Genomic DNA, 24,437 nt, shown 5'->3' with positions numbered 1-24,437 from the left:
GCCAGACTGTAGCTCTTCCTCGCCGACCCTTCCCCGCGACGCTCCGGAAGAAGCGCGCTCCTCCGCCCCGCTCCCGCCCCCGCCCAGCAGCCCGTCGCGCGACTTGCTCCTCCGGCGCCGCATCCCGTCGTCCACCTCGATCGCGTCCATGCAGATCGCGCAGTCGCCGAGCGACTGCTCGGGCGCCTCCGGGTCGGGCAGGGCAGCGGCGGGTGGTAGTCGTACGTCTCCGCGCGGGCCACGCGGCGCGGGAGGAAGAAGGTGGGGCCGAACCGTGTCTGGAAGTCGAGGGTGCCGGCTTGGGCGAGCATGAGGAGCGCGAGGAGGAAGATCCACGGCCGGGGTTCGACGTCGAAGATGTTCTTCGGGCAGCCGAGGAAGTCTGCCGCGGGAGGCGTCAGTCAGTCAACTGAAGAGGAGGACAGAGAGGGTGCGAGGAAACGTACAGCAAGCGTAGAAGAGCCGGCCGAGCGTCGTCCCGACGAGGTAGGTCGTCGAGAGCCCGCTGCTCCGCGAGCGCCGGGCGCCCCGGTAGATCTGGATGGCCCACATGCTCAGGTAAAGCATGCTGATGAAGAAGAGGGGGAGCGAGAGCATGATCACCACCCGAAAGAGGATGATTAGGCACAGCGACATGATTGTCCACAGTCGCGCAGCAGGGTCTGTGCGGATGTGGTTCCACAAGAACGGAAGGAAGCCGGGACGACCGGGTTCATTAGGCTGTGCGGGCGCGGGTGTGGGCGCAGGGGCAGGGGCGGGTGTGGGCGTTGTTGTTGGCGGGGCAGTGGTAGGTGGCGTCGCTTCCCCCGCAGGAGCTGAGCCTTCAGTCGGAGGCTGAGAGGCTGGAGGTGTAGAAGGCGGTGGTGCTGGCGTCGGTGGTGCTGGAGCGGGCGACGGCACGTCCTCGTGTGCTTGCATCTGGCCTATTAGGACGGCAAATTGCTGTACCATGCCGTCAGCTTATAGATATGGAAGTTCATACCAAAATACGCACTGCCTCGTAGATGAACAGCAGACATGAGAGACCGGCTGGAGCGAGGACTGATAGTGAAGGTTGACCATCTGCAAGAATGGCGACCGTGACGTGCTGTGACGTGCAGTCAGCAACGGTCGAAGAGTTGACGCATATATGCATCTGAACGCACCCCCACGAAAGATATAGCATCGATCAAGCTTTGGATGAGGAATGTGTAACGAGAGACTTTGGACAACCCAGCAGCGGAGCTGCTCTCTGTCGCCTGCTTCCGGAAGAGAGCGAGGAGGATAAAGCTGACAATCGTGGAGATGCCAGAGTCTGCATGGGCGGGAGATGAACCTTCAGATGCAAGCGCATGTCAAAGAAGGACTTACAAGTGGTGATCTTGCCGTAGAGTCTCTTCGTTCTGTAACTGGTGCATTAGCTCCCGCTAGGACATCAAAAAGGATTTACGCACTGTACGCCAGTCGCATGCTGCACTTCGTACAAAAGTCCGCAGTCTTGACTGAGCAGCACTGCTTCAAGCGCCAGCTCCGGTGCTCGCACAGTGGTAATACCTGTAGGCTCTTCAAACTCTCTCTCGAGTTCCCTCATTTGTTCTTCGGGAACATTGGTGGGGTCGAGTTGAGCATAGAACTGGAAGGAGCAGTTGGTCTTGAGGCTGTCATCTGCGAATTGTTGGTTCGGGTTGCTCACGCTGAGGCGCGAACACACGCACCGGTGGAAGATGTATCCTGCTCAAATACTCCCGTGTTGATCCTGTCCTGCAGTCTGTTGATCCGGGCACGAAGTTCCTTCTCCGCTGCTCGAGCGGTATCATTCCGGAGGCCTTCGGGGACAAGGGCTGGTAGTGCACGAATATCGTTGCCTCGTCTGGGGACATCCATCGGGTCTAGTTAACGACGAGATAGACCCCACGAACGGTCACACTCACCCTGGACCCTCCGCGAACGCATACACCGTGCCTGTCGACACCACATGGACGCCCTCGAAGTCCAGATGGAGCTCGTCCGAGCTCATAGGGTCCGAGAACTCGATCTTGCCCTGCATCCAACGCGGTCAAACGAGCACCTCGACGACACGAGTCCCGACGGGCACTCACATGTATGATCGCAATGTCCTTCACCACACCCTCCTCTCCATCCTTCGCCGCCACCCTCTCCTTCTCCTCTCCGTCCGCATTCCCCGCGCTGGCGTTCCGCGCGAACGGCACGAGCTTGTCCCCGATGTTGATCGTCACCTTGTTCGACCGCGTCCAGTTCCACGCCCCGAGCCTCGCCGGCACGAGCGTGAGGTTCGTGGGCAGCATCCACTGCTCCGACAGCGGCCGCCACGGCGCGCGCCGCTCGGTCGCGTTTAGTGCCGTGAGGTTGTGCGCCTGGATGGCGGCGTGCCAGTACCCGGTCATGTTCGCGTAGTACGAGCCGCGGCGGGGGTCGAGGGTGCGGCCGTGGGCGATGAACGAGGACACGAGCGGCATAGTGTTCGGGTCTTGCGCGGGCTGTCCCCCCACAGACACGCATCGGGAACCGCATGAGCACCGTCTGCGTACGGCGGAACGGGAGGACTGACGAGGGTGAAGTTGGTCGCGGTGCCGTTCAGCCACGCGGTGTAGTTCGAGAGCTGGTGGTTGAGCGACTGGAGGCCGTTGACGTACAGGTCGCGCGAGGACGCGAACTCGTCGCCGCGGCCGCCCATGAGCATGAAGAGGACGAAGGAGATGAAGAGGAAGGAAGGGACAGAGCTCCGGGGCTGCCGGGGCGCATTGTTGTCCGCCGTGCCGTTTTCGAGGTCGCGGGGTTCATCGGCGGCGGGGTGCTCATTGCTGCTCATTGAGGTCGCTATTGCTCAAGTCGCGGGATGTCGGCCAGTGGTATGAGAGAAGAGAGGAAGAGTGAGAAAGCGAGAGACAGACAGACGAGACGAGACAGACGAGCGTTGGATATCGGGCGGCTATCGGACTGGCGCAGGCGGCTGCGCGGACCGGCGAACGGACGAAGAGAGAGAGAGAAGGGGAACTAGATTGTGTGGGGGCCTCAGACCCATATATATATGATGGCTGGTCTCCCCACAGCCGTCCTCTCAGCTGGGGCACCGAGAAACCGAACAGAATGAGCTGGAATACATCCGAAGCAGAGTCCGTGCGCCGTCCTCGCCATGTCCTCTGCGTCGACCGTTGCGCTGATTGAGTCACTGTTGGTGTCGGCGCCCCGACACAGGTCCATGTCAATTACAACCAGTGCCATCGACAACAAGTGCTGTAAACCGACGTAGATCATCGCGAGAAATTCACAGACTCATGGCCGCAAAGATCATTTCCGTGTTTACCCCTGCGAACGGCTCAAAGTCCTCGGCGACTGGACACACTACGCTATTGTCGGCGGGCAGCTGTTCGTATGTCCATCAGCACATCCGCCCACGGACAGGAGGGTGGTTGGCGTACCGTGCCGTTGACAATGTACCCAACCACGGTCTCGATAAAGCATGCCGAAGGGGGCTCCGAGTTGGTGGTGTGCTAAGGGGTCGCGTGAACGCACGGAACATCACGTGGACCAACGACGACTTACCCCAATGCCTCGCTGAGTGACAAGCCGCGCTTGACTTCCCAGCAGAGTTATTATCTCTCGAGCGCCCGCCAGTGGGGTGATGGGGTCGAACTGCTGGGGCGTGAGCCCGTCGTACGTTCAGACAAAACGAGGGACATTACCACGTTCGAAAGCACCAGAACCGGGCTCGCGAGCGTCTTGTTGAACGGGCCTTCGTATCGTTCGACCGCGCGCACCGGCCAGAAGTCGCACATGTACTCCTGTGCGGGCCACGCGGCCCCAGCTGTGTGTGCGCATACATGAGATTCGCGCGCGCGAGGACGAGAGACATGTGCATACCGATGCGGGAAACGTTGCGCGCGGCGGCGATCAGGTTGTTGAACACGGCGCGCATGCTGGGGTCACGGACGTCGACGCTGTCCCCGCACTGGATTGCGGTCCCGCTCAAGGGCGTAGTGGCATCTTCTTGAGAGCCGTGCCCACGGCGCACGTGCATACTGATCGTACGAGGAGAGCACGGAGGGTCAGATCTCAGATCGGGGGCTCTAGGAAGACGAGGGTCGGACGCACCCTCGGCGCACTTCCGTCCTCGTCGATGTGTTTGCTCCCGTCTCGCCTCCCACAGCGGCCACGAACTGGGGCCACTCGTCGTTCGCGAACGATGCCCAATCGGTCGGGTTGAACAGCATCCCATATAGCTCCACTGCGCATCCTTGAGAAACCGCGTGTAACAGTATGGAGAGTGTCATGACTCACTGCGGATGTCGCCCGAAGTCACGGGTACTGACGAGTTCGCGCGCTCCGCGTCGTGCGCGGTCTGAAGGAGCGCGTTGACTGCGTTGTCGACGTCTGAGGCGGAGGAGTTGACATGGGGTGCGATCGCGCAGCCGGCGGGTCCGGCGAGTGAGCAGCCGGTGAGGAAGGCGGTGTATGCGCTGTCGACATCGACGAGCTGATGGGACCAATGCTGGGGAGAGGTCGGTGAGCGCGAGGGACGCACGAGGGAGGGGAGGGAAGACGCACAAGGGAGAGGCTTTGAGTGGCGACGAAGACGGGGTCGAGAACGCCGTCGAGGACGAAGCGGCCCACGCGCTGCAAGAGATCGACGCGGTCAGGTGCGTAAATCGAGCGAGCGCACATCGAAGAACGTACTTCGGGAAACACTAGTCCGCGTGCCAAAACGTATCAGCTCCTGGCCGCGCTCTGCAGACGACGATGCACGTACTGTTCGCCAGCCACATCGCGACCAAGGTCCCGTACGAGACCGAAACAAAATTGATCGCGCTGCCCTCGCCGTCGAGCGCGTCCGCAAGGCCAGCCACGTCCCGTGCGGTCGCCGCGGAGCCGACGTACTTGAGGAGGTGCCCGCTTGAGTGCTCGAGGCAGCGCTGCCCAAGCGTCTTGTACTTGTGATGCATGAGCGGGGCCTGCGCGAGGAGCACCGCGACGTCCTCGGGGTCTGTAAACCGTCCCGTGTATGCGATGCCTGTGTCCTGAATCGTGCCGGCGAAGAAGTCGTCCTGCTCTTCTGGGTTGTCGAAGCAGAACACGTCCCCAGGGCTGCGTCGGCATTGTCGTCAGCGCACGTCTCAGCGAGAGGGACCGGACCCGGAGGCGCACATAGTCAGATTCCCGGTGCCCCGTGTGTCGAGGCCGACGATGTCGTAAAGCCCGGCGGTGAGCGTCTGTAGGAGGTCGGCGTTGAGCGCAATGCTAAGGATCCCCGACAACGCCGGGCCACCTGCGACACCGCAAGTCAGTCGCCTCTGCGAAGGCCAGGTCTCGTGTGCGGATCTCACCCGGGTTGAAGAACACCGTTCCCAGCTTCTCCGACGCGGGGACGGTCGCATTCAGTATTCCGAACGCGATACGTCCTTTGCCTGCGGAGGGGTCTTGGTAATCAAGTGGGACTTGGAAGAAACCGCACGAGATGCTCGCATTTCCGATCATAGCTGGATCGCAGGTGAACCATTCAATCTGTCGGTAGAGAAAAGTGGTCAGCTTGCAGTTTGGACACCAGACGCGTATAATGAGCGTACGTTGCTAGTGTTGCCCGTGTGAGCGTGAGTTGGCGATGCGAGTACTATCGCTGCAGTGACAAGGGCGAGGTTCAGCGAGGTGAGAAACATCTTGGGTGGCGAGCTGTTGCATGTCACGCTCCAACCCCAGCGTATATATACGCGTTGGTTTGGTTCCGTCGGCGACGCGCGCATCCTGGGACACTCGCAGCTGCGACGGCCTTCTACTGCGGGCATGTCTACCCCTCGGTGCGTAGTGCTCGACGGGACCTGTAAGAAGTTTAACCTGCGGGACAATCGGAGGAAACATGCTCGAGGATGGCCTTCAAGGACGACGTCGCGCAGTTCGCCCACGTCACCGCAGACAGGATCGCCGGGTCGGATACTGCGCACGTTGGATGAAAGTTCACCGAATGCATCAAGCCCAGCCTGTCTCGTCAGCGGCGTTATGATCGTGGAAGCTTAGGATGAGAACTTGAGAAGGTGTGTGTGTAGCGTGCAGTTCATGACTAGAAAGCCTACATCGAGGTTGAATTCTTGTGTGAGGGTTTCGTCGTGCTTGTAAATAATCCGTGGGAGGTTAGAACAACGAGGAACCCGACAAAGGGTGGGGACGCCGCGGTGGAAGGCGTAAGTCAAGTGGCAAGCCGCGACTTTTACCGGCGCGAGTCGGTAGTCTGTCCGGCCCGGGCGGCGCGATCGCGCTCATCCTATGCAAGTCGCCCAGGCAGGCCCGTCCACATCTACTGCCTCCCACGTATTACTGGAGCTTCTGGCACTCAGTCGCTTGCAGGCACACCAGGTAAAGCAAGTCATAACCACAGTCATCGATATCATTACGTGTGTTAAGTGATACAACAACACTTTCTCCAATGTGACAATAAATAAGTTATGGTATCCGAGGCGCCACACCTCAATATAAATACGACCGGGGATGAAGTAGAGCGAGGGTGATAGTAAAGCGAGGGTAGAGAGCGAGTAGTAAGCGGAGGTCGTTTACTGGACGGTGAAGCTGCGAGGGAGGAAGGGGACATGTCAGCACACTGCGCGGCGACGATCCTGATGAGGACACTCACTAGGCGACGGCGTCGAGGATACCACGCTGCGCGACCGCGACAAGCGCGGGCTGGTGGTTCGAGGACGAGTTGATGGTGCCGATGCGGTACACACCGGGCTTGAGGCCGCCACCGACGACGGTGCTGAGGATGCCGTTCTGCGCGACGCCGTTGAGGCCCTTGAAGAACTGGAACGACGTCGCGTCGACGATCTTGGTCGACGTGAGGGACTCGATCTGCTGGATCGTGACGTGCGAGTGGCCCTTGATCAGCCCGGCGTCGTTCACGGTCTGGGGCGCCATGTGGAAGGTCGTGTCCGGGTTCGTGAAGTGGCCGGTCTCGATGTTCTGGATCGCGATCTTGATGGTGAAGTTCTGGTTCGCCGGGACAGTCGCAAGGTTGGCGGGCTCGACGAAGGCGGCGGCGGGCATCAGGGCCTTGGCCGCGATCACACCCATCGGGGTCTGGTTGCAGGAGCCCTCGACGATCTGCTTGCCGTTCGTCTTCTGCTTCTGGGGGAACTGGAGGCAGAAGTTGATGAAGTTGTTCGTCGACGTGGTGGACGCCTCCTGGCCGTCGTTGAGCGGCTCGCCGGTGGTCGAGTAGTCGAACACGTTCGAGGGGTCGATGGTGAGGGCGGTCTGGGCGTTCGCCGCGGCGGTGCCAGCAGGGGGAGCCGCAGAGGACGCGGCGTTGCCGTTGGCAGCGTTGTTACCGGCGGCGACGGACGAGGAAGCGGCGGCGGCAGCAGAGGTCGTCGCCGCACCGGTGGACGCGGCGGTCGCACCAGTGGCAGCAATACGAGCGTCACGGTCGGCGGCGGTCGTGCAGGTGATCGAGGTACCCGCAGAGTTGACGAGCGGGAGGGCAGCACAGCTTCATCGAAGTGTGAGCTTGCGTAGAATGCGTCATATGAACGGAGAACGTACACAAGGGTGGCACCGCAAGACTGAAGCACAAACTTGCCGTTGACACACTGCGCGAACTGGTCTTTAACGCAAGCGTTCTCGCCAGCCGTGCAGGCGGAGTCCGCAGTCAGACCGGCGAACTTCTGGCTGAAAAAAGGGAACAAGGATGTCAGGATCATCGTGCCAAGCCGACATGTTACGTCCAAACTCACTTGAGGGCAATGGCATCCTGACCGTTCTGGAGGGTGAAAGCAGCGCGCTTGCGGGTGGTGAAGCTCGGCTTGAAGCCAGGAGCGGCGGAGGCACCGAGGGCGAGGGCGAGGGTGATGAGGGAATACTTCATGTTGGCTGGTCGTAAGTAGGCGTTCTACGCTTAAAGGAGAGGAGTGGCGAGGACACTAGGTCACAAAGGAGAGACGAAGTCGAGAGGACTGTGGGGGGCGATCGCGGATCGCAAAAGGGGGTCGTAGACGTTGCGGTGAAGAAACCGAACGAGGAACGAGCCCTGTCCAGGCTGAGGTTATATATCGGTTGCCCCATCTGCAGTCGCCCGCGTGCCGCGCCCGGCCTGTGATCGGCTGGGCGGGAAGGCGATGCTTGGCCCGGCCGATATGCCTCGGCGAGAGGTGATGCCGTCTGGACCATGAGCGGCAGCGACCTTGGAGAGGCGTTTCAGCGGCGAGAGCGACATATAGGCGCCAACCGTCCCGGATCAGTCCCACCTGATTGGAGACATGATGATACGTAGATGCCGCACTGCCATCTCTACTTCCGGGGAGGCACCACCTTCGAAGACTCCTCGGCAGGCCCTGTACAGCGAGCACGATCTTCAACAGTTGACGTTGTGGTGCGCGCGAGACAGAGGCCTGAGGCCCGAGTTGTCAAACCTGCTAAAGAAGATGAGCGATTGTGTCCGGCACACTCACACAGAATCCACCGTACCGCATGGCGATGGGCGTCGCAACAAGATGCGTTCGGCGGGCGGCGTGTTTGTGCCGACCCGCCGCACACCGCGGAGCGCAGTGCGAGTTGCGCCCAAGACCCAAAAACTCGGCATAATCGGTAGAGGGTATGGTGCCTCATCCAGTCCTTGACGTGGCTGAGAACTGAGTGTCAGCAGCCGCCAAGGCCCACGATCAGCTTTGTTTGGTTGCTCCCGCACGCAGCCGGGGGTGGCTTTGAAGCCTGCAGTAGGTAAGTAAGTACGGAGTCATTTGGAGCACACGAATGCCCACCTTCTCGATGGCTTGGCAGAGGCTATGGCCTGCGCAAAGCGCGCACCTGGATGACGTACAGGCGCATGTTGGCACTGCGCCGCACAACGACCGAGCGCGGATTCCAATCACAAATGAGTTCGACCCGCGCCGACTGCCATCTTCGACATCCCCAACGACCTGTGCGGTGGACGACCTCAGACCGCGCGCGAGGAACGCTGTGGAGACTGAAATACCTCACACCCGCTCCCGGGACCCGAGTCTGAATCTCCATACGAGGCCTCAAGATCTGATGCAGCTCAGTCTCATACTCTTTGTACGCGCCTGATCTGTATTTTTGGGGACGTCCACACGAAACAACGGACGTCGCCACGCCCTAGAAGGCAGAACAATCCTCAACTCCTCATCCGCGCGCAACGTCGCTCGGGGGTGGATGACCGCGCGCCATCGTCCTCGACGTGACAGCATCCGGTGGGCGGCGCTGAGGCGCTGCCCGACGCGCCTTGCGGCCATACCGCATGGGCGCTTCCAGGCATCTGCAACCACTCATATCGTACTCGTCGTTGCGATCGAGGCGTTGCGCCGCCTTGCGCGCTGTTCCTTTGGCGGGCGCAGGCGAGTAGTGCGTCCGGGATGAGGTGTGAGGCCTTGAGGCCTTGAGGGACCATGTGCAGGTTGGGGGCCACTGATGGCTACGCGTTGGACACAGCAACGAGCGAAGCCGATGTCTTGATGGTGAGTGTTTTTCGACGTGGCCGCCAGCGTCCAGTATGCGTCAGCGCTGGTATTAGGAATGCGCGATCAGTTCGTTGCACGACCAACCCACGCCCACTTTGCCACTACCTCGATGCTCAGAAGAAGCCTCACCGAACGACGAGTGCGCGGAAACCTTCCGAAAAGAGAGAACGAGATGATGTGCGTATTCCATACAGATTCCAAGTCCCAGCATGCTACAAGCCGCTATCAGCATACGGCTGATGTCTACCCATAAATAGAGCCCAGGAGAAAAGATCTACACATCATCGCACTGCAGTCCAAAAGTAAACCATGCGAGCTTCGCCCCTTGCGGAGCCCTCGCGACGATGGCAGCGAAGGAAGACTGCGACAACATGCCAAATCTCCCCTCCCAGTTCCGCGGTCAGAGTGGGGGAGATGCAAACGCACCAGTCGAACACCTCTGCATCCGGTCCTGTACACGTACACCATCCCCGAGACGCCTCTTGAACTTCTACTGCTTCGACCACATGCTGAGGAGCGAGGTAACCGGGCCCTTGCCTGCAGGCTGGAAGAACGACGTCGGGCGTCCTGACGACTGACGGTCCATTGAGCCCCAGTTTCCGAACGCGGGACCTTGTTGAGTCGTCGGTGATATGGGTGATTGTACGTGGTTGGGCGCAGGATACGCCATCGAGCCCGGCCGTGGGCGCGATGCTTGCGAAGTGTGAGGGGGCGGAGGGGCGGCGTAGATCATAGGGTTGCCCAGCTGCGAGGGCGAGGGCGATGGCTGGTACACATGTACCTGATGGGCTGGGGTATGGGACGATTTGGCAAGTTTCCCCTTGGGTGGTCGCGATGGTGAGTGCGCGCGGGAGACAGGTGCAGACGCGTGGCCTTGAGGAGGCGAAGGGGACGTAGAAAGTCTCAATGCCGGGTCTTCTTGCGCCTTACTCTTGGGTTTCTTCTTGCCATCCTTCTCCGTCTTCTTGCGCTCTTTCTCTCGCTCCCTTTCTAGTTTCTTTCGCTCCTTGTCCGAGAGCCGCACTTCCGGCGGCGGAGGAGAGGGAAGCTCGATAGACCCGGAGGGACGATGGACGGCGACTCGTGGACGTAGCTCAGGCATGTCAATCTTGCTGAGATGGATCGTCAGGCTCGTCGGCGGAGCGTACTGATCCCTCTTGGGGTCGGGGTCGTTGAGATTGATCCGCCGAGGACCTTTGCGAGACTGCTCCGTCTCGTAGATGACATATTGATGTAACTCCACATCCTCAGCGATACCTGCAACGCAATTCAACTCCTTGCTCAACAGCGCAAGAAATGCACAGACAACGCACCTGACTTATGACGCAACCGCTTCGTTTCCTCGACGACTCGGAGTACCTTGGGAACCTCCGCAGCAGACGCGGAGCGCACAGAGACGAAGAGCATCGCCCCGTCCTGCGGGGAGGGCTCAGCGAGCGGAAACAGGATCGCAGCAGCACAGAAGGACTCACGTTCAACAACTGCTCCGCGTACCTCGCGTAGTCCTCAATGCTACACTCCTCAGAGACGTGGACTTCGTTCGCATCACCGTCGCCTTGTGCTGTGCGCAGCGCGTGCAACTCCGCGACCCGATCAACACCTTGGCGCGGTTCGGGTCTGGGAGGGACCAACGGGGGAGGGCCGGAAGGAGTGACTGGTTGGGAAGGTGTTTGGACGGAAGGAGTACCGTCTTTAGGGGTGTGGTAGGTCTCGTTCGAGTCTTGGAACGTCAGGAGCGCGGTGAGGATGACGATCTCGAGGCCCTTCCGGTCGTCGATGTCGAAACGATTGAGGTTGTAGTCCAAGATCTGGACGGCCCGTGTCTGGAGCTTGCCTGGGGGTTCCTTCGTGACGGCGACGAGGACGGCGGGGTCAGGTTTACGAATGATGTAACACTCTTCTCGTCTCCATTCGAATTCGTTACTGTATGCGCCTGAGTATGAATGTCTCGGGGTGAAAGTGAAGCACGTACTCTTCCCACTTGAAGCTCCACTTAAACGAGATCACGCCGGAAAATTTGAGCTCGACCACAATGTCTGGATTGTAGAGCTGGACCGTTTTGTGCTTGTTCGTTGGGCTCGGGGCAGTAACAGACGCGATCAAAGCCTCGGACAGGCCATCTGGAGCAAGTTATGATAACTGGTACACGCATACAGTAGCATATACGCACCGTATACCTCGATTCTGTATTCGTTCGTCGGCAGACGCCTCTTCGTGTAATGCACCACGCCCTTCGCATCCACTAGGTCGACTACGCTGCGGTCATCTTGACGGGGGCTAACGTTGAGGGTGAAGAGGTTCTGGTCCAGGCTCATCCGGGAGAAGAGGCGAAGATTGACAGCGGGCAGCACGGAGGGATGGCGGGACAGCGGAGAGGGATGGCGGCGGAGAGGTGGATGACGGTGCCGTGATGCATAGTGGCGGTAGGTACAAGAGGGTGTGAACGGGAGAAGCTGTGCACGCACGCGGACGGCGACGGCGCTGCTTGCTGCGCTCATCCGCTGCGCCTGTCGTCGGTCTCCCTTGGGTCTCTCTTGGCTCTGTAAATTTGGATTGGACGCCGCAGCAACCTGCGGATCTAGTGCATCCACCAGGCGTGGCCTGGCCGCGAGTAGAGATATCATTGCTGCTGTCTCCGTGTGGTGGGTCCGCGCACAGGAACACCCCACGGCGCAGTTTGAAAATTTGAAGCTTGAAGGCTAATGTCGGTTCACACACACAGCATGTCGCGCGGCACTTGAGCCCCTCAGCGCAGGGACGCACCAGCACAATCATCCTTCATACTACGGAGCACATGTGCGAGTTTCTTGCGTGGCCTTGCCAGGGCCCTTGACCAATGTTTGTGAGCTGTCGTTATATCGTCAACTGAGTTCAACACTGACTTCGCAAGTATTGACAGGCACATCGCAGATCACTGGTCAATGATTGCGGACATATGTTTGAAGTGTTCTGCTTGACCTCTGGCTGCAGTTCAACACCATTCCAGAAGACGACTTATGACAAGAACTCGCCGCGGTCGAAGCCGCTCCGCCGCTCTTCCCATCCATCCACCACGCGGAGTTCGATTCCACGCATCACGACTAACACAGCGATGCCCACATGCTTTCCGTCATATGCAGTAACGGCCGCCTCGTCGGCAGACCGCACTTTGGGTACGTCTTCGCCACCAAGAACCTTCGATGTCCCGCTCCACCGACTACACCGCCTCGCCTCCCTCCTCGGCAGCTCCCTCGCCGTGCTGCTCCGACGGGCCGCCGCAGGCTGCCGTCTGCACGCGGTCAACTGGTTCTGCGTCGTGGCGGGGCGTCGATCCGTTCGCGCTGGAGCCGTATGTCCTATCTCGTCAATGCCGCCCAGCCTCATGACACTGGAGAAAACGTCTTCTCCGGTCTTCGCAAGGCTTGCGGAGTATTTAATTCGCCCCTTCCCTGTGCAAACGATATGCCAAGGTGCCGTTATTGTTCCCATCGCCTTCCTTACAGTGCACCAAGGCTGAAGTATTTTGGTATTGGGACAGGTCAGCCGACGCTGCTTCTCCGGAAGTGCCCCTACGCTGGAAACGGCACCCGTCCATCCGCAAGTCAACATGACCGAGACCATAGGGGTCTTTCCTCCTTTTCGACCGCGTCGTGAGTCGCATTGTGACTACTTGACTAGACCTTGTTCAAGTCATTTGACGTTGCTGAAGCTCTGCAAGAGCGTTGCTGTTGTGCCTGCCTGCGGTCAGCGATGACTGTCACTACTTGATAGATGATGAGGCGGGCCAATATAGCGCCGATTGAACTCGTGATGCATGGCGACTCGTATACATAAGAAGCTCCAGCGCAAACGGAGGAGGACTACTCCAGGCCCCTCGCCCCTGCACCACGTGGTTCTAAGCGCCGACATGAAGCTGGTTCAACGAGTCATGGCTTTGTTGCCATTCCTCTGCACAATCATGTCGAGTGTGCTCGTAGATGTTTCAACGGGGAACTATACTGGTCCTTTGCGACCGCAAGTTCACTTTTCGCCTCCTGCGGTATGTTCAATCGCCCATCTTCCATCATCAACCTCACTCATTCTCTGATGTCTGTGCGGTCAGGAGTGGATGAATGACCCGAATGGACTTTTAGTGGACGCAAATGGAACGTATCATCTTTACTACCAATGTAAGCCAAGCGGTATCTTTTCAGAGCACTCCACCTTTTCGGCTGACTACCATTTGATCAGATAACCCGATAGGGCTCACACCGGCTAACCAGCACTGGGGCCATGCGACGAGCAAAGATTTGTACCATTGGGAGAACCAAGCCATTGCGATTTCCCCTCCTACTTCAGACGTACAGATCTTCAGCGGATCCGCCGTCATCGACGTCAACAACACCTCTGGATTCTTCCCCAATCAGACCAACGGTATCGTCGCCATCTACACCCTCAACACACCCACAAAGGAAGTCCAAGAGATCGCATACTCGACCGACGGTGGCTTCACCTTCACGCCCTTCTCCGGGAACCCAGTCATCGACGTCAACTCTGGCGCGTTCCGCGATCCCAAGGTGATCTGGCACGCCTCCACGAATCTCTGGGTCATGGCCGTCGCATACGCGAACGACTTCACCATCGGCTTCTACACCTCCCCCGACCTCAAATCCTGGACTCACGCCTCCAACTTCACCGACCCGGCGATCCCCGGCCCCGAGTACGAGTGCCCGAACCTGGTCCCCATCCCCGTGCGCGACCCCAGCTCGGGCGCGCTCCTCCCAGGCCACGCAAACATGTACCTCCTCCAGATCAGCACGAACGGCGCGCCCGGCGGCTCGCTCACGCACTACATCCCCGGCACGTTCGATGGCACGACGTTCGTCGCGCTCGCGCCCGCGGCGCCCATCGACTTCGCGCAGGACAACTACGCCGGGCAGTTCTTCTTTGACACCCCGCGCGGGGACGGTGACCCGGTCTTCATCGCCTGGGCGGCGAACGGCGCGTACGCCGCGAGCACGCCCACCGCGCAGGAGGGCTGGCGCAGCGCGATGTCCCTCCCGCGCGCGGTGCACCTCGCCCCCACACGCGGGGGCTTCGCGCTCGTCTCGCGCCCCGCGCGCGCGCTCGCGCCCGTGCTCGGCCCTCTCCTTGCGCGCAACGCGAACCTCGGGCACGGGGAGCTGCTCGTCGACTTCGCGAGGGGGTCCCCATCGGGCGCGGTCGTCCTCCACGCGGAGATCGGCGCGGCCGCTCCGGGGATGAGCTTCGACTTCGCGTTCGCGAGCGCGGCCTCGGGCGAGCGTGTCGGCGGGAGCCTCAACTTCGACAGGGCGGGCGCGGGAGGGGTCGTGCACCTCGATCGCTCGCAGACGCACGGGTTCGTGAACCCGGGTATGGGCTTCAACGAGACGTTCGCGGTGGAGGTGGTCTCACAGGCGGGCGGCGGCGCGAGCCTGGAGGTGGTGATGGACCGGAGCATGCTGGAGGTGTTCGTCAACGGGGGCTCGAAGAGCGCGACGATGCTGTTCTTCCCGACGGAACCGTTGACGACGTTGGAGGTGAACGCGAGTGGTGTTCCGGAGGGTGTGGTGGTGAGCGTGGAGGTGTTTGCGCTCGAGAGCGTGTGGGCGAACACTACGGCTGCGGTCTAGATGTTCGCGCGGACGGCGCGGTTGGTGTACATATTGGGATGGCAAAACTTGAATGACATGGCTCACACTAGCATGCTGAGGAACGTAGCTGAATTCCCGTGGACACAAAGAAGGAGCATAGACATCTCGGACCGCAACCTAGATGGGGCTGTCGTGGACGTAGGTTATGCTTACCGTGATGCATTTGAGGACAATAGACGGGAATCCGAAAGAGTTAAGCCGCAAGTGTACTGATTGACAACAGTTCACTTCCCAATAGTGGTGTGGTACATATGGTCGTACAGGTATATATGCGAGATACATGGAGCGATGACGATGGTAGATCGAATAGTACACATGCATGCGTGTCCTTAGAACGCGTTCTCGTCTTCAAAGTCCCCTAGATCCGCGAGCGACCCGGTATATCGCAGGTCTTCCATCTCCACGTCGTCTCCGCTCAGCACGAGGTCGAGGACGTCTTCATTATCAATAGCATCCGCGTCCGCAGCTTGCTCTGGGACCTGGGTCGTCACTGGTGGCGAAGGTCCTGGGGGGTCGAGGAACGCCAGGCATCCGCGCGAGCATCCGCGCCATCGCAAGGGAACGCCAGCCCCGACGACACCCTCCCCGCCTACACTGACACCCGCCACCACGTCCTCCCACGTGAACCTTTGCTCCGAAGGATGCACAAAGACAGGCTCGCGACCGTCGAGCCACAAATCCCCGTCCCTGTGTCGAGGGGAGGGGCAGACACTAGACCCTGTTGTGTCCTCCGAGCAGCTCGGTGTATCTTCGAGTCGGGCAGAAGATGAGGCCGAGAGGGTGCCGAAAACGTCGTCCGAGATGCTGGAATGCGAGTCCTCCCTTCTTCGTTTGGTGCGGGTGAGGTGCTCGGCAGGACGTGCGACTGCGGCTGGCACGCATACGCGGAGGACGGAGAGGATGGAGGGGTTGATATTGAGGTCGGTGGTGAGGGGAAGGTCGTATGAAGATTCCAGGAAGGTCAACGCGGGGGCCTGACTGGCTGCATCTGTTTTGACAACCGGTGGAGAAGGCTTCGGATGTGCAACAAGTGCACGGAGACATAGTTCCGTCAGGGAGGGGAAACCGGATAGTGATGCTGTCGGCGTCGTGGGTTTCCGGCCTACGGGGTGGCCTGATGGTGGAGGAGGGGGTTCGATCCACGGATTCCCGGAGACGACCAACGTTTTCAGACGCATCGCTAGCATCTCCCCGGGAAGCCAGTGCAGCTTGTTTTGGGCGAGGTTGAGATCTTGCAGAGCGACTAGACAGGCGATTTGGGGTGGAATTGATGTGAGGCAGTTTGACCCTGAAGAAGACAAGTGACAATCAGTATAAATCCTTGCTCTCGAGTGACTATATGCACGCACGTAAACTGAGGACAGTCAACGATGTAACGCGAAACAACTCGGGTGGAAGTAGAGAGATAGTGTTGTGAGCCAGAAAGAGATGCAGTTCGCATTTTCTCAGTGAACCGGCTGGCTGTTGGATGACGGACTGGAGAGACGCTGCCCGAGCAGCCGGGGTACATCGAAGTCGTTCACCATCTTTGCTCTTGAAGAAAGTCGGCTCGAATGCTGCGGCAGCAACTGTTGACGCACGACCAAACCGACGCCCAGTTGCAAACGGGGATGGAACTGGAAGATGGGCAAGACGCGGAGGAGGGGATCGCGGTGGAGAAGGGGGAGCACTGGACGAACCGGTTGCTAGAGGGAGGATGGTGCGGATGGCCAGCTCTTCAATAGATGCGGGTATGTGCGACACTTGCGGGCCAAGGACACTACTCCCACTGCGCACGCCGTTAACGACTGGGGAGGTTAAACGTATACAGTTGCCACGCACCTGAGATATATAACGCCATGAAGCTTTTCAATTGCCTCGGCGATCGCCTCCTCCCACATTTCCTCCTCCGACTTGGCTGGTGGTGCGGCCTTGGTGGAACGTTTGATATCTTCGTCATCGCCCTCATCTTCTGAAAGCTCGAAGTCGGAGCTGTCCAGGCCTGCACCAAGTGTACGAGCGGCAGGAGTCGGAGAAGCGTAGTGATGTGTTGACTGGCTGACAAATGGAGGAGAGGACAAGGGACCCGCTTTGGCGTGAGGTGTATCATCTCCTTCTCTGTGTCTCCTTTCGTACGTGGGCGGACGCCATTCTCTCTTCGCGGAACCGGAGAACGGGTCCACGACGCGTGTTGGACGCGTCGGCTTCGGCGTCGCGTCTGGTCGTGTGCCGTCAAGCGTGTCCCATGATCCGGATGCCTTTGGAAATGTGGATCTCTCGTATATGCGGGGGTGCTTCACAGACTTATTGGATCCCGCGAACGGATCTCTTGCTCCTGGGGAAGTTGGCGGTGTTTGGAGAGCTGTAAGAGAGGGCGAGGATGGAGGAGAGGAATCGACTGGCGCCAAGGAGGGAGACGAGGAAGGTGAGGGGGTCGCGGAGAAAGTCATCGGGAAGAGCGAGCTTAACTGCGCCAAAGAAGGTGCGCGACAAAGGGAGGGAACTCGAGCAAAGGAGGCCAAACCGTTAGAGCTTAGAGGTTCACGTTCAGTCACGGGATCGCGTCTGCGTGAGAATGTTGTTCGACGACTTGGTGTTGAGAATGAGACCCAAGTATGTACTACTTGCGTCCTCAACCTCCTCCTCTACTACATAGTACTTTGAGCTACATCTACTTGGCAGCACGCTCTCTGATCCATATCTGTCCACTCGAGCCACCCTCTCACAATGTCTTTCTGGAAATCTCTGGCAATCGTCTTCCTCGCCATGTTCTTACCTGCAAGTTCTTCTTTCATCAGTCAAGGAGTGGCCCCAGACTCCGTTCACCACTCTCGCGCTTCTGGATCCTCCTGCATGCCGACGTCTTGGTTCTTCTCCGACTCAACTCCGACGAACGACTTCCTTGGAGCTTGGCAACCACTAGACTCACCCGACTCCTATGCTTTTGGACCCGACGGCTTGAGCTTGTTTCTAGACAAACCTGGAGGCAAGATCGCCACTGAAGGGAACACCAATAGCCGCGTCGCGGAAGGATCCACGTTCAACTCCACGTTCACAATCCGGTACGTCCCTCCTGAATTGGGTGTATATATGCTTGCGGTGTTAAGCTCGGTCTGCCCGCTAGTTACGGCAAGGTCACGTATGTCCTGTCTGGGCCCGACGTAGCTGGTGTGGTGACTGCGGCAATCTTGTTAGGTGCGTAGTCTTCATGCCTCGCAAGATCCCTCTGACCGTGTTTCAGCGGACCAAAGGGACGAGATCGACGTTGAACTGGTCGGCGGCGACCCGAAGCATTGGCAGACGAACGTCTTTGCGCCTGTTTCATCCGCGGATGAGCCGCTGTACGGCACCTTTGGTTCCGTGCAGTCGTATCCGCGAGACACCAAGAACGTTCAAGCCACACATTCCTACACCATCGACTGGAGTCCAGAGCGCATCATCTGGAGCGTGGACGGCGTCGAGGTCCGCACTCTGACCCAAGGTACGGAGTGTTCGCGATGCTTTAGGTCTAGTCTAAAACCCTGTTCGCAGAGGACACGAAGAAGGATGGCTTGTTTCACTATCCGTCTCACCCCTCCCATCTACAGTTCGGCATCTGGGATGCCAGCTCACCGACGGGCACGTCGGAATGGGCGAGGGGACCCATCGACTGGAATCGGGCCCCGAGCAGGATGCGTGCAGTCTTCGAGAGCGTCCATGTAGAGTGCCCGTACTGATCTGCCACACCAGACACAACTTTGTTTTTCGAAGTTGTGGCACATCGTTAGACCACTTTTGAATGGCACGAAGCATCGCTATTCTCCTTCTATTCGTTTCGTCGCAAGCACTTATCGCCGAATTACGATGCTAGGTTTACGACGCCCATCTCCATTTCGGCACTTCACCGAGTTGCTTTGCGCACTGACGCCGCTTATCTTTGCAGAAGGAGGATGGGCCTCCTGGAAGCGTGGTCTTGGCGCTCTCACCAGCCTTTTAACGGAGAGGGCATTGAGCCACGACTGTCAGGACCCCACCAGCTTTGTTCTACCTCGCGATGTCTACCGCTACTCCGACTCCCATCCGTTCTAGTGATGCTTCGCTGGCAAACGCCGGCTCTCGCTATAACCTCGACGAGACGGAGCGCACGTTTCTGAAAGCCAGAACTGGGATTCAAACTGATGAAGAACTCAAGCAGCACATTCTTGCCGTGCAGCGCGAGGCGCTTAATGTTTGTCATCCGTCTTGTGCAGCATACCAGACGTTGACCCAGTTGTGCATAGGTCCACCCGTACCCATGCATCGTTATATTCTCCTTCACGAAGTTCGTCGGTGGATTATCGAAGTTCTATCTGCACAGAACCCTCTGAAAAAATGCGTGTAGGTTGAATCTGGGTGGGCTCCCGGCGTACGGCCGACTCCTCAAACTCGGCAAGACGCGTAAAGACGCCATCTGGTTGGATGTCGGTTGTTGCTGTGAGCAGATGCTCCGCGTCGACATTCGCACCCCGTCTTGACGCCTCTCCGCAGTCGGGAACGACGTCAGGAAAGCCGTCGACGACGGGTACCCTGTCCAGAACATCATCGCGACCGACATAAACCCAGGTTTGTTCCCAGCTCCCCGCAGTCCCGCACCCGCCGCTCACCGCCGCTCACGACAGAGTTCTGGGTGCTCGGCCACAAGCTGTTCGCCTCCACGCCCGAGACCTTCCCCGTCCCCTTCGTGCCCGGGGACGCCTTCGACCCCGCCTTCCTCGCCCCCGCTCCGATCACTACGGCCGCCTCCGCGCCCACCGGCCCCGCTCCTCCGCTCTCCGCGCTCACGACGCTCACGCCCCTCCACGGGCGCGTGTCCGCGGTGAGCGTCTGCAACGTCTTCCACCTCTTCGCCGCCGAGGAGGAGCAGGCGCGGCTCGCGCGCGCCCTGGCGCCGCTGCTGTCCGCGGAGCCCGGGTCGATGCTGCTCGGGAAGCAGGCCGCGCAGCGGGAGAGCGGCGTGAACACGCAGCGCGGCGCGGCGGGGCAGGACGTCTCGATGTTCTTCCACAACGCGGAGAGCTGGACGGCGCTGTGGGACGGCGGGGTGTTCGCGAAGGGCACGGTGGAGGTGGAGGCGCGGCTGGTCGAGCCGCCGGTGTGGCACCAGGCTGAGAAGAGCGGTGCTGTTTACTGTGTCATGGAGTGGAGCGTGACGCGGGTGTAGGTGTGAGAGCGGACCGGCCGTGCGGGGGTTGCAGGCATGTGTACTTAGGGAGGAACGCGGCTAGATGATCGAGCCTAGACATGTATAGACTTTGTCGACGAACAATCTGAACTGTTGAACAACCTCTGAAGGATTGTCTCATGCTCGGAATATGTACTGAGTGAGCGAGCGCTTTGGTGCTGTGGTATGTTTCGCATTCCGGTACGGAATCGAGGCCTCGCAAAACTGCGAATGAAGATCAATGTGCTTACGTGATGACATCCAAGTAAGCCATTGATATCTCAAAATCGAAGTCGTGGCCGACAACGGTTCGGAAGCTTTGCAGCGCGAGGCTTTGAAGAAGCGAACGTCGAATTCTTCCCATATCTCCTCGTCTTCTGTTGTCAATATACATGCCAGCTGTCTAGCGCCACGAGACCAACACATGGCTCGGGCCCACCGGCTCTCAAGAAGTCGAGTAGATTACATATTTGGTGTGTAATCACGCGCCTTACTCACCGTCCACGACCGCCCTGGGTAGTTCACACATGCAAGTCATTCCAATATGTCGATGGTCATAAGCTCTACAGGCTTGGCTCCGACCTCCACTTGTCCGCTTTTCGTTCTCTCTCGCTAGCACACCCATGGCGCCCGTCGCTCTCGCCCAGCCCAACGCCTCGCTCTCCTCCATCCTCCCATCCTCCAAGATGAGCGCCGCTCCCGCCGACTTCCCTCTCGTCCCGTCCACAGCGTCGTCCTCACGCCCGCAAGAAGTGGTCGACGCCCCAGCGCGCACAGCGTTCGAATTCGACCCGATCGAGGATGCCATCGCCGCCTTCAAGCGCGGCGAGTTCCTCGTGGTCATGGACGATGAGGGCCGGGAGAACGAGGGCGACCTCATTGTCGCCGCGAGCGCGACGTCTACCGAGAAGATGGCGTGGATGATCAAACACACCAGGTGAGTCGCCCCCTACCTTTTCCGCGGCCCCGTTCCCTCATGCTCTGTTCTCTGCCTCTGCCCTCCCTCCGTCCGGCCGCACCCCACCGATCTACGCGCCCCCACAGCGGCTTCATCTGCGTATCCCTCCCCGGCGACCGCCTCGAGCAGCTCGCGATCCCGATGATGGTCCCCCAAAACGAGGAGCGGCACAAGACCGCGTACACCGTCACCGCCGACTACCGCCACGGGACCACGACGGGCATCTCCGCGCACGACCGTGCTCTGACCGTGCGTGCGCTCGCCGCGGCGGCCCCTGCAACGGCGTTCGCGCGCCCGGGGCACATGGTCCCGCTGCGCGCGCGCGAGGGCGGCGTGCGCGTCCGCCGCGGGCACACCGAGGCCGCGCTCGACCTGTGTGCGGCGGCGGGGCTCCCGCGCGCGGGGGTGCTGTGCGAGCTCGTGGAGGACGACGCGGAGGGGAGTATGATGCGGCGCGATGGGTGCAGGCGGTTTGCGGACCGGTGGGGGGTCCGGATGATCAGCATCGAGCAGCTCGTGAGGTGGAGGGAGGAGAGGGAGGGGTCGCTGAAAGTAGCGGGGCAAACGTAGGGGAGAGGGAGGAGGAAGAAGAAGAGGAGGTTGGTGACTTTGGCTCCTCCAGCGGTGCCTCGGGAGGGGAGAGCAAGAATGAACACACTAGGTTTTGTATCCTTAGATCCTCTAATGGTGTTCTGGAATCTGTTGTAATGCCTCGCAGATACTAGCACGCTGTCTACCAATCCCACCTACAAGTCCACTCATTCTCTTTGCGTCGGACTCACGAGTCCGGATTGTTCGCCGATAAAGCCTATGCTCCTGGTCCTGCCGAAGAACGCGGAAGCCCGATGACGTGAAGCGCAAGTGACCCGCGAAACCTGTTTGAGCCTTGTTGGAACATTGGCCCAGCCGCAGTGGGACCCACTTTCGGCACGAGGTGGGTCCGTGTGGTTGCAGACTGCCGTCCGGGCAGGTGTATACGACGGAGCGCTCCCATTGGCGGAGGGCATCGGTGACGGCCGGGATGAGTTCCCGGGTGGGGGCCGGGCGCACCGCGGCCGAAATTTATACGGACGTCGCGCGTCGAGCCGGCATCACCCCGGTCCTCTCTCCCTCTCACCACCACCGCCAGCGCCGCTGCTGCCTCGACTTGGACAGGCCATCCAGTCGACGACCTAGACACCACTACCTTATCCCTCACGCCCACTAGATAATACCCGCCATGGCTGTCTCGCCCTCCGGCAAGTGGGATGCCCGGTGCGTCCCTCGACGTGTCATCCATCCCCCGCCCCCACTCACCCAGCCACCACAGCTACCTCGGCCCCGTCCCCCATGACACGACCTACTACATGAAGTGCATGCTTGGTGGTGCGCTTGCCTGCGGTTTCACCCACGCCGGTATCACTCCCCTTGATGTCGCCAAGTGTAACATGCAGGTCAGTACCATTCTGTTGCTTTCTCACTGAATCCTCCTCGCATCCCCATCGCGTCGTTCGCGTTTTCCTCACTTCATCCGTTCTTCACGTCTGTATTTGAGGCGGTCGGCGCGCGGCTTCAGGTGCATACACTGGCCGCGCGATGGCTTTGCTGGCACCGTCTTGTTTGCCGCCCGCACGCGCGTGTTTGATCCTTGCAATATCCCTCGATCACGTTGAACCAACCCCTCACTGACGCCACAATGTACTTCAGGTCGACCCCGCCAAGTTCAAGAGCACCGGCCAGGCTCTCCGCACCATCGTCGCTGAGGAGACCTCCCGCGGTCTCTGGAAGGGCTTCGGCCCGACCTTTGTCGGCTACTCTCTCCAAGGTCTCTTCAAGTACGGTCTCTACGAGTACTTCAAGGACATGTACATGAACATGGCCGGCGAGGAGGCCTCTGCCCAGTACAAGGGTCTCATCTGGTGTGCCGGCTCGGCCTCTGCAGAGTTCTTCGCCGACATCGCCCTCTGCCCTCTGGAGATGACCAAGGTCAAGATCCAGACGAGCCCTGCTGGCACCTTCCCCGTCCCCATGTTTGCCGCCCTCTCTCACATGAGCGCGATGAAGGCGGAAACCCGCTTCCCCTTCGGCTCCCTCGTTCCCCTCTGGTCGCGCCAGGTATGTGGTTCCGCCCACGTCTGCTGTGACTAGCCGACACTGACATCATCATGCCGTGATTCCAGATCCCGTACACGATGGCGAAGTTCTTCTTCTTCGAGTACATCGTCGCGCTCTTCTACAAGCACGTGTTCACCGCGCCCAAGGACACGTACTCGAAGCCCACCCAGCTCGGTGTCACCTTCGCGTCCGGTTACCTCGCCGGTGTTGTGTGTGCCGTCGTCTCCCACCCCGCCGACTCGCTCGTGTCGCTCATGGGCAAGCCCGCGAACCGCGGCAAGAGCCTCGGCGCGATCGCGTCCGAGACCGGCATTGTGTCGCTTGCGACCAAGGGTCTCGGTACGCGTGTGGTCATGATCGGTACTCTGACCGGCTTCCAGTGGTGGATCTACGACTCCTTCAAAACCGCCATGGGCATGGGCACGACCGGTGGCAAGTAAGCGGATCGCTGTTGTACGAGGAGGTGGCGGCTGGCGGAGAAGGAGAGCGATGCGATGTTATCTGCTGCGATTATACGGTCGATATGCGCTTCTCTCGGATTATAGAGTACTATGGACATACCCGTATAGAAGTCGTACTCCCTTGTCGTTCCTCGTGTGCATGTTTGCAAGATTGCTTCGCGATTGCTGGTTCAAAGGAAGTACTTGGGTCGCCCATCGATTCTTGGTATACTCCTAGGGTTAGGGTTTTATAAGAAGCTCTGGCGCACGATGTCGTTGTTTATCGACCACGACCACATGAGCTGCCTCAGCTGTTCCCCTCTGCCACGGAATGGGACTCAACCTATACCCACCGCAAGCATATACCTCCGCACCGAGGACGCGAGATTGTCAAATTGGTAGAGACTCCGACAGCTATTAACGTACGAGCGGAGACTTTGCCGGACCTCTTCACTCTCAAGTGCCCAAACATTTGCATGGTGGACCTCCTGTCTCACTGCACTCTGGCGTTCAGGTCTGTGCTTCGTCTGCGAGTTCCCCTCTCCGGCTTATTGTCTACCGCAGCTGGCTAGCAACCTGCCGAGCATCCACAGCCAGGCTTTTGTGTGCGTTTGGGACTGTGGGGGTGCACCGTGCGAAACCCTTTTGTCTCGCGTTGCTTCGGCGCAATACGCAGAATGCTGCCGGCACCGCTCGTAC

General features: G+C 59.7%; 2 protein-coding genes across 2 annotated transcripts; both read left to right on the top strand.

Annotated features, from left to right (window-relative positions):
• Window positions 1–20,932: 20,932 nt before the first annotated feature.
• Window positions 20,933–21,774, top strand: BXZ73DRAFT_57682 (3,4-dihydroxy-2-butanone 4-phosphate synthase; the record flags this gene model as incomplete). Its single annotated transcript, XM_048021599.1, has 2 exons — window positions 20,933–21,183; window positions 21,291–21,774. The coding sequence occupies 2 exons, from the start codon at window positions 20,933–20,935 to the stop codon at window positions 21,772–21,774; spliced, it is 735 nt and encodes a 244-aa protein (XP_047871117.1).
• Window positions 21,775–22,423: 649 nt separating this feature from the next.
• BXZ73DRAFT_108489 (mitochondrial carrier) lies at window positions 22,424–23,738 on the top strand (the record flags this gene model as incomplete). Its single annotated transcript, XM_048017162.1, has 4 exons — window positions 22,424–22,458; window positions 22,514–22,637; window positions 22,891–23,298; window positions 23,364–23,738. The coding sequence occupies 4 exons, from the start codon at window positions 22,424–22,426 to the stop codon at window positions 23,736–23,738; spliced, it is 942 nt and encodes a 313-aa protein (XP_047871116.1).
• Between the last annotated feature and the right edge of the window lie 699 nt (window positions 23,739–24,437).

Source organism: Epithele typhae (genome assembly GCF_022376455.1).
Source record: "Epithele typhae strain CBS 203.58 chromosome Unknown BXZ73scaffold_165, whole genome shotgun sequence".
Lineage (NCBI taxonomy): Eukaryota > Fungi > Basidiomycota > Agaricomycetes > Polyporales > Epitheliaceae > Epithele > Epithele typhae.
The sequence above is the reverse complement of the archived record's forward strand: the minus strand, read 5'-3'. Positions and strand labels throughout refer to the sequence as shown.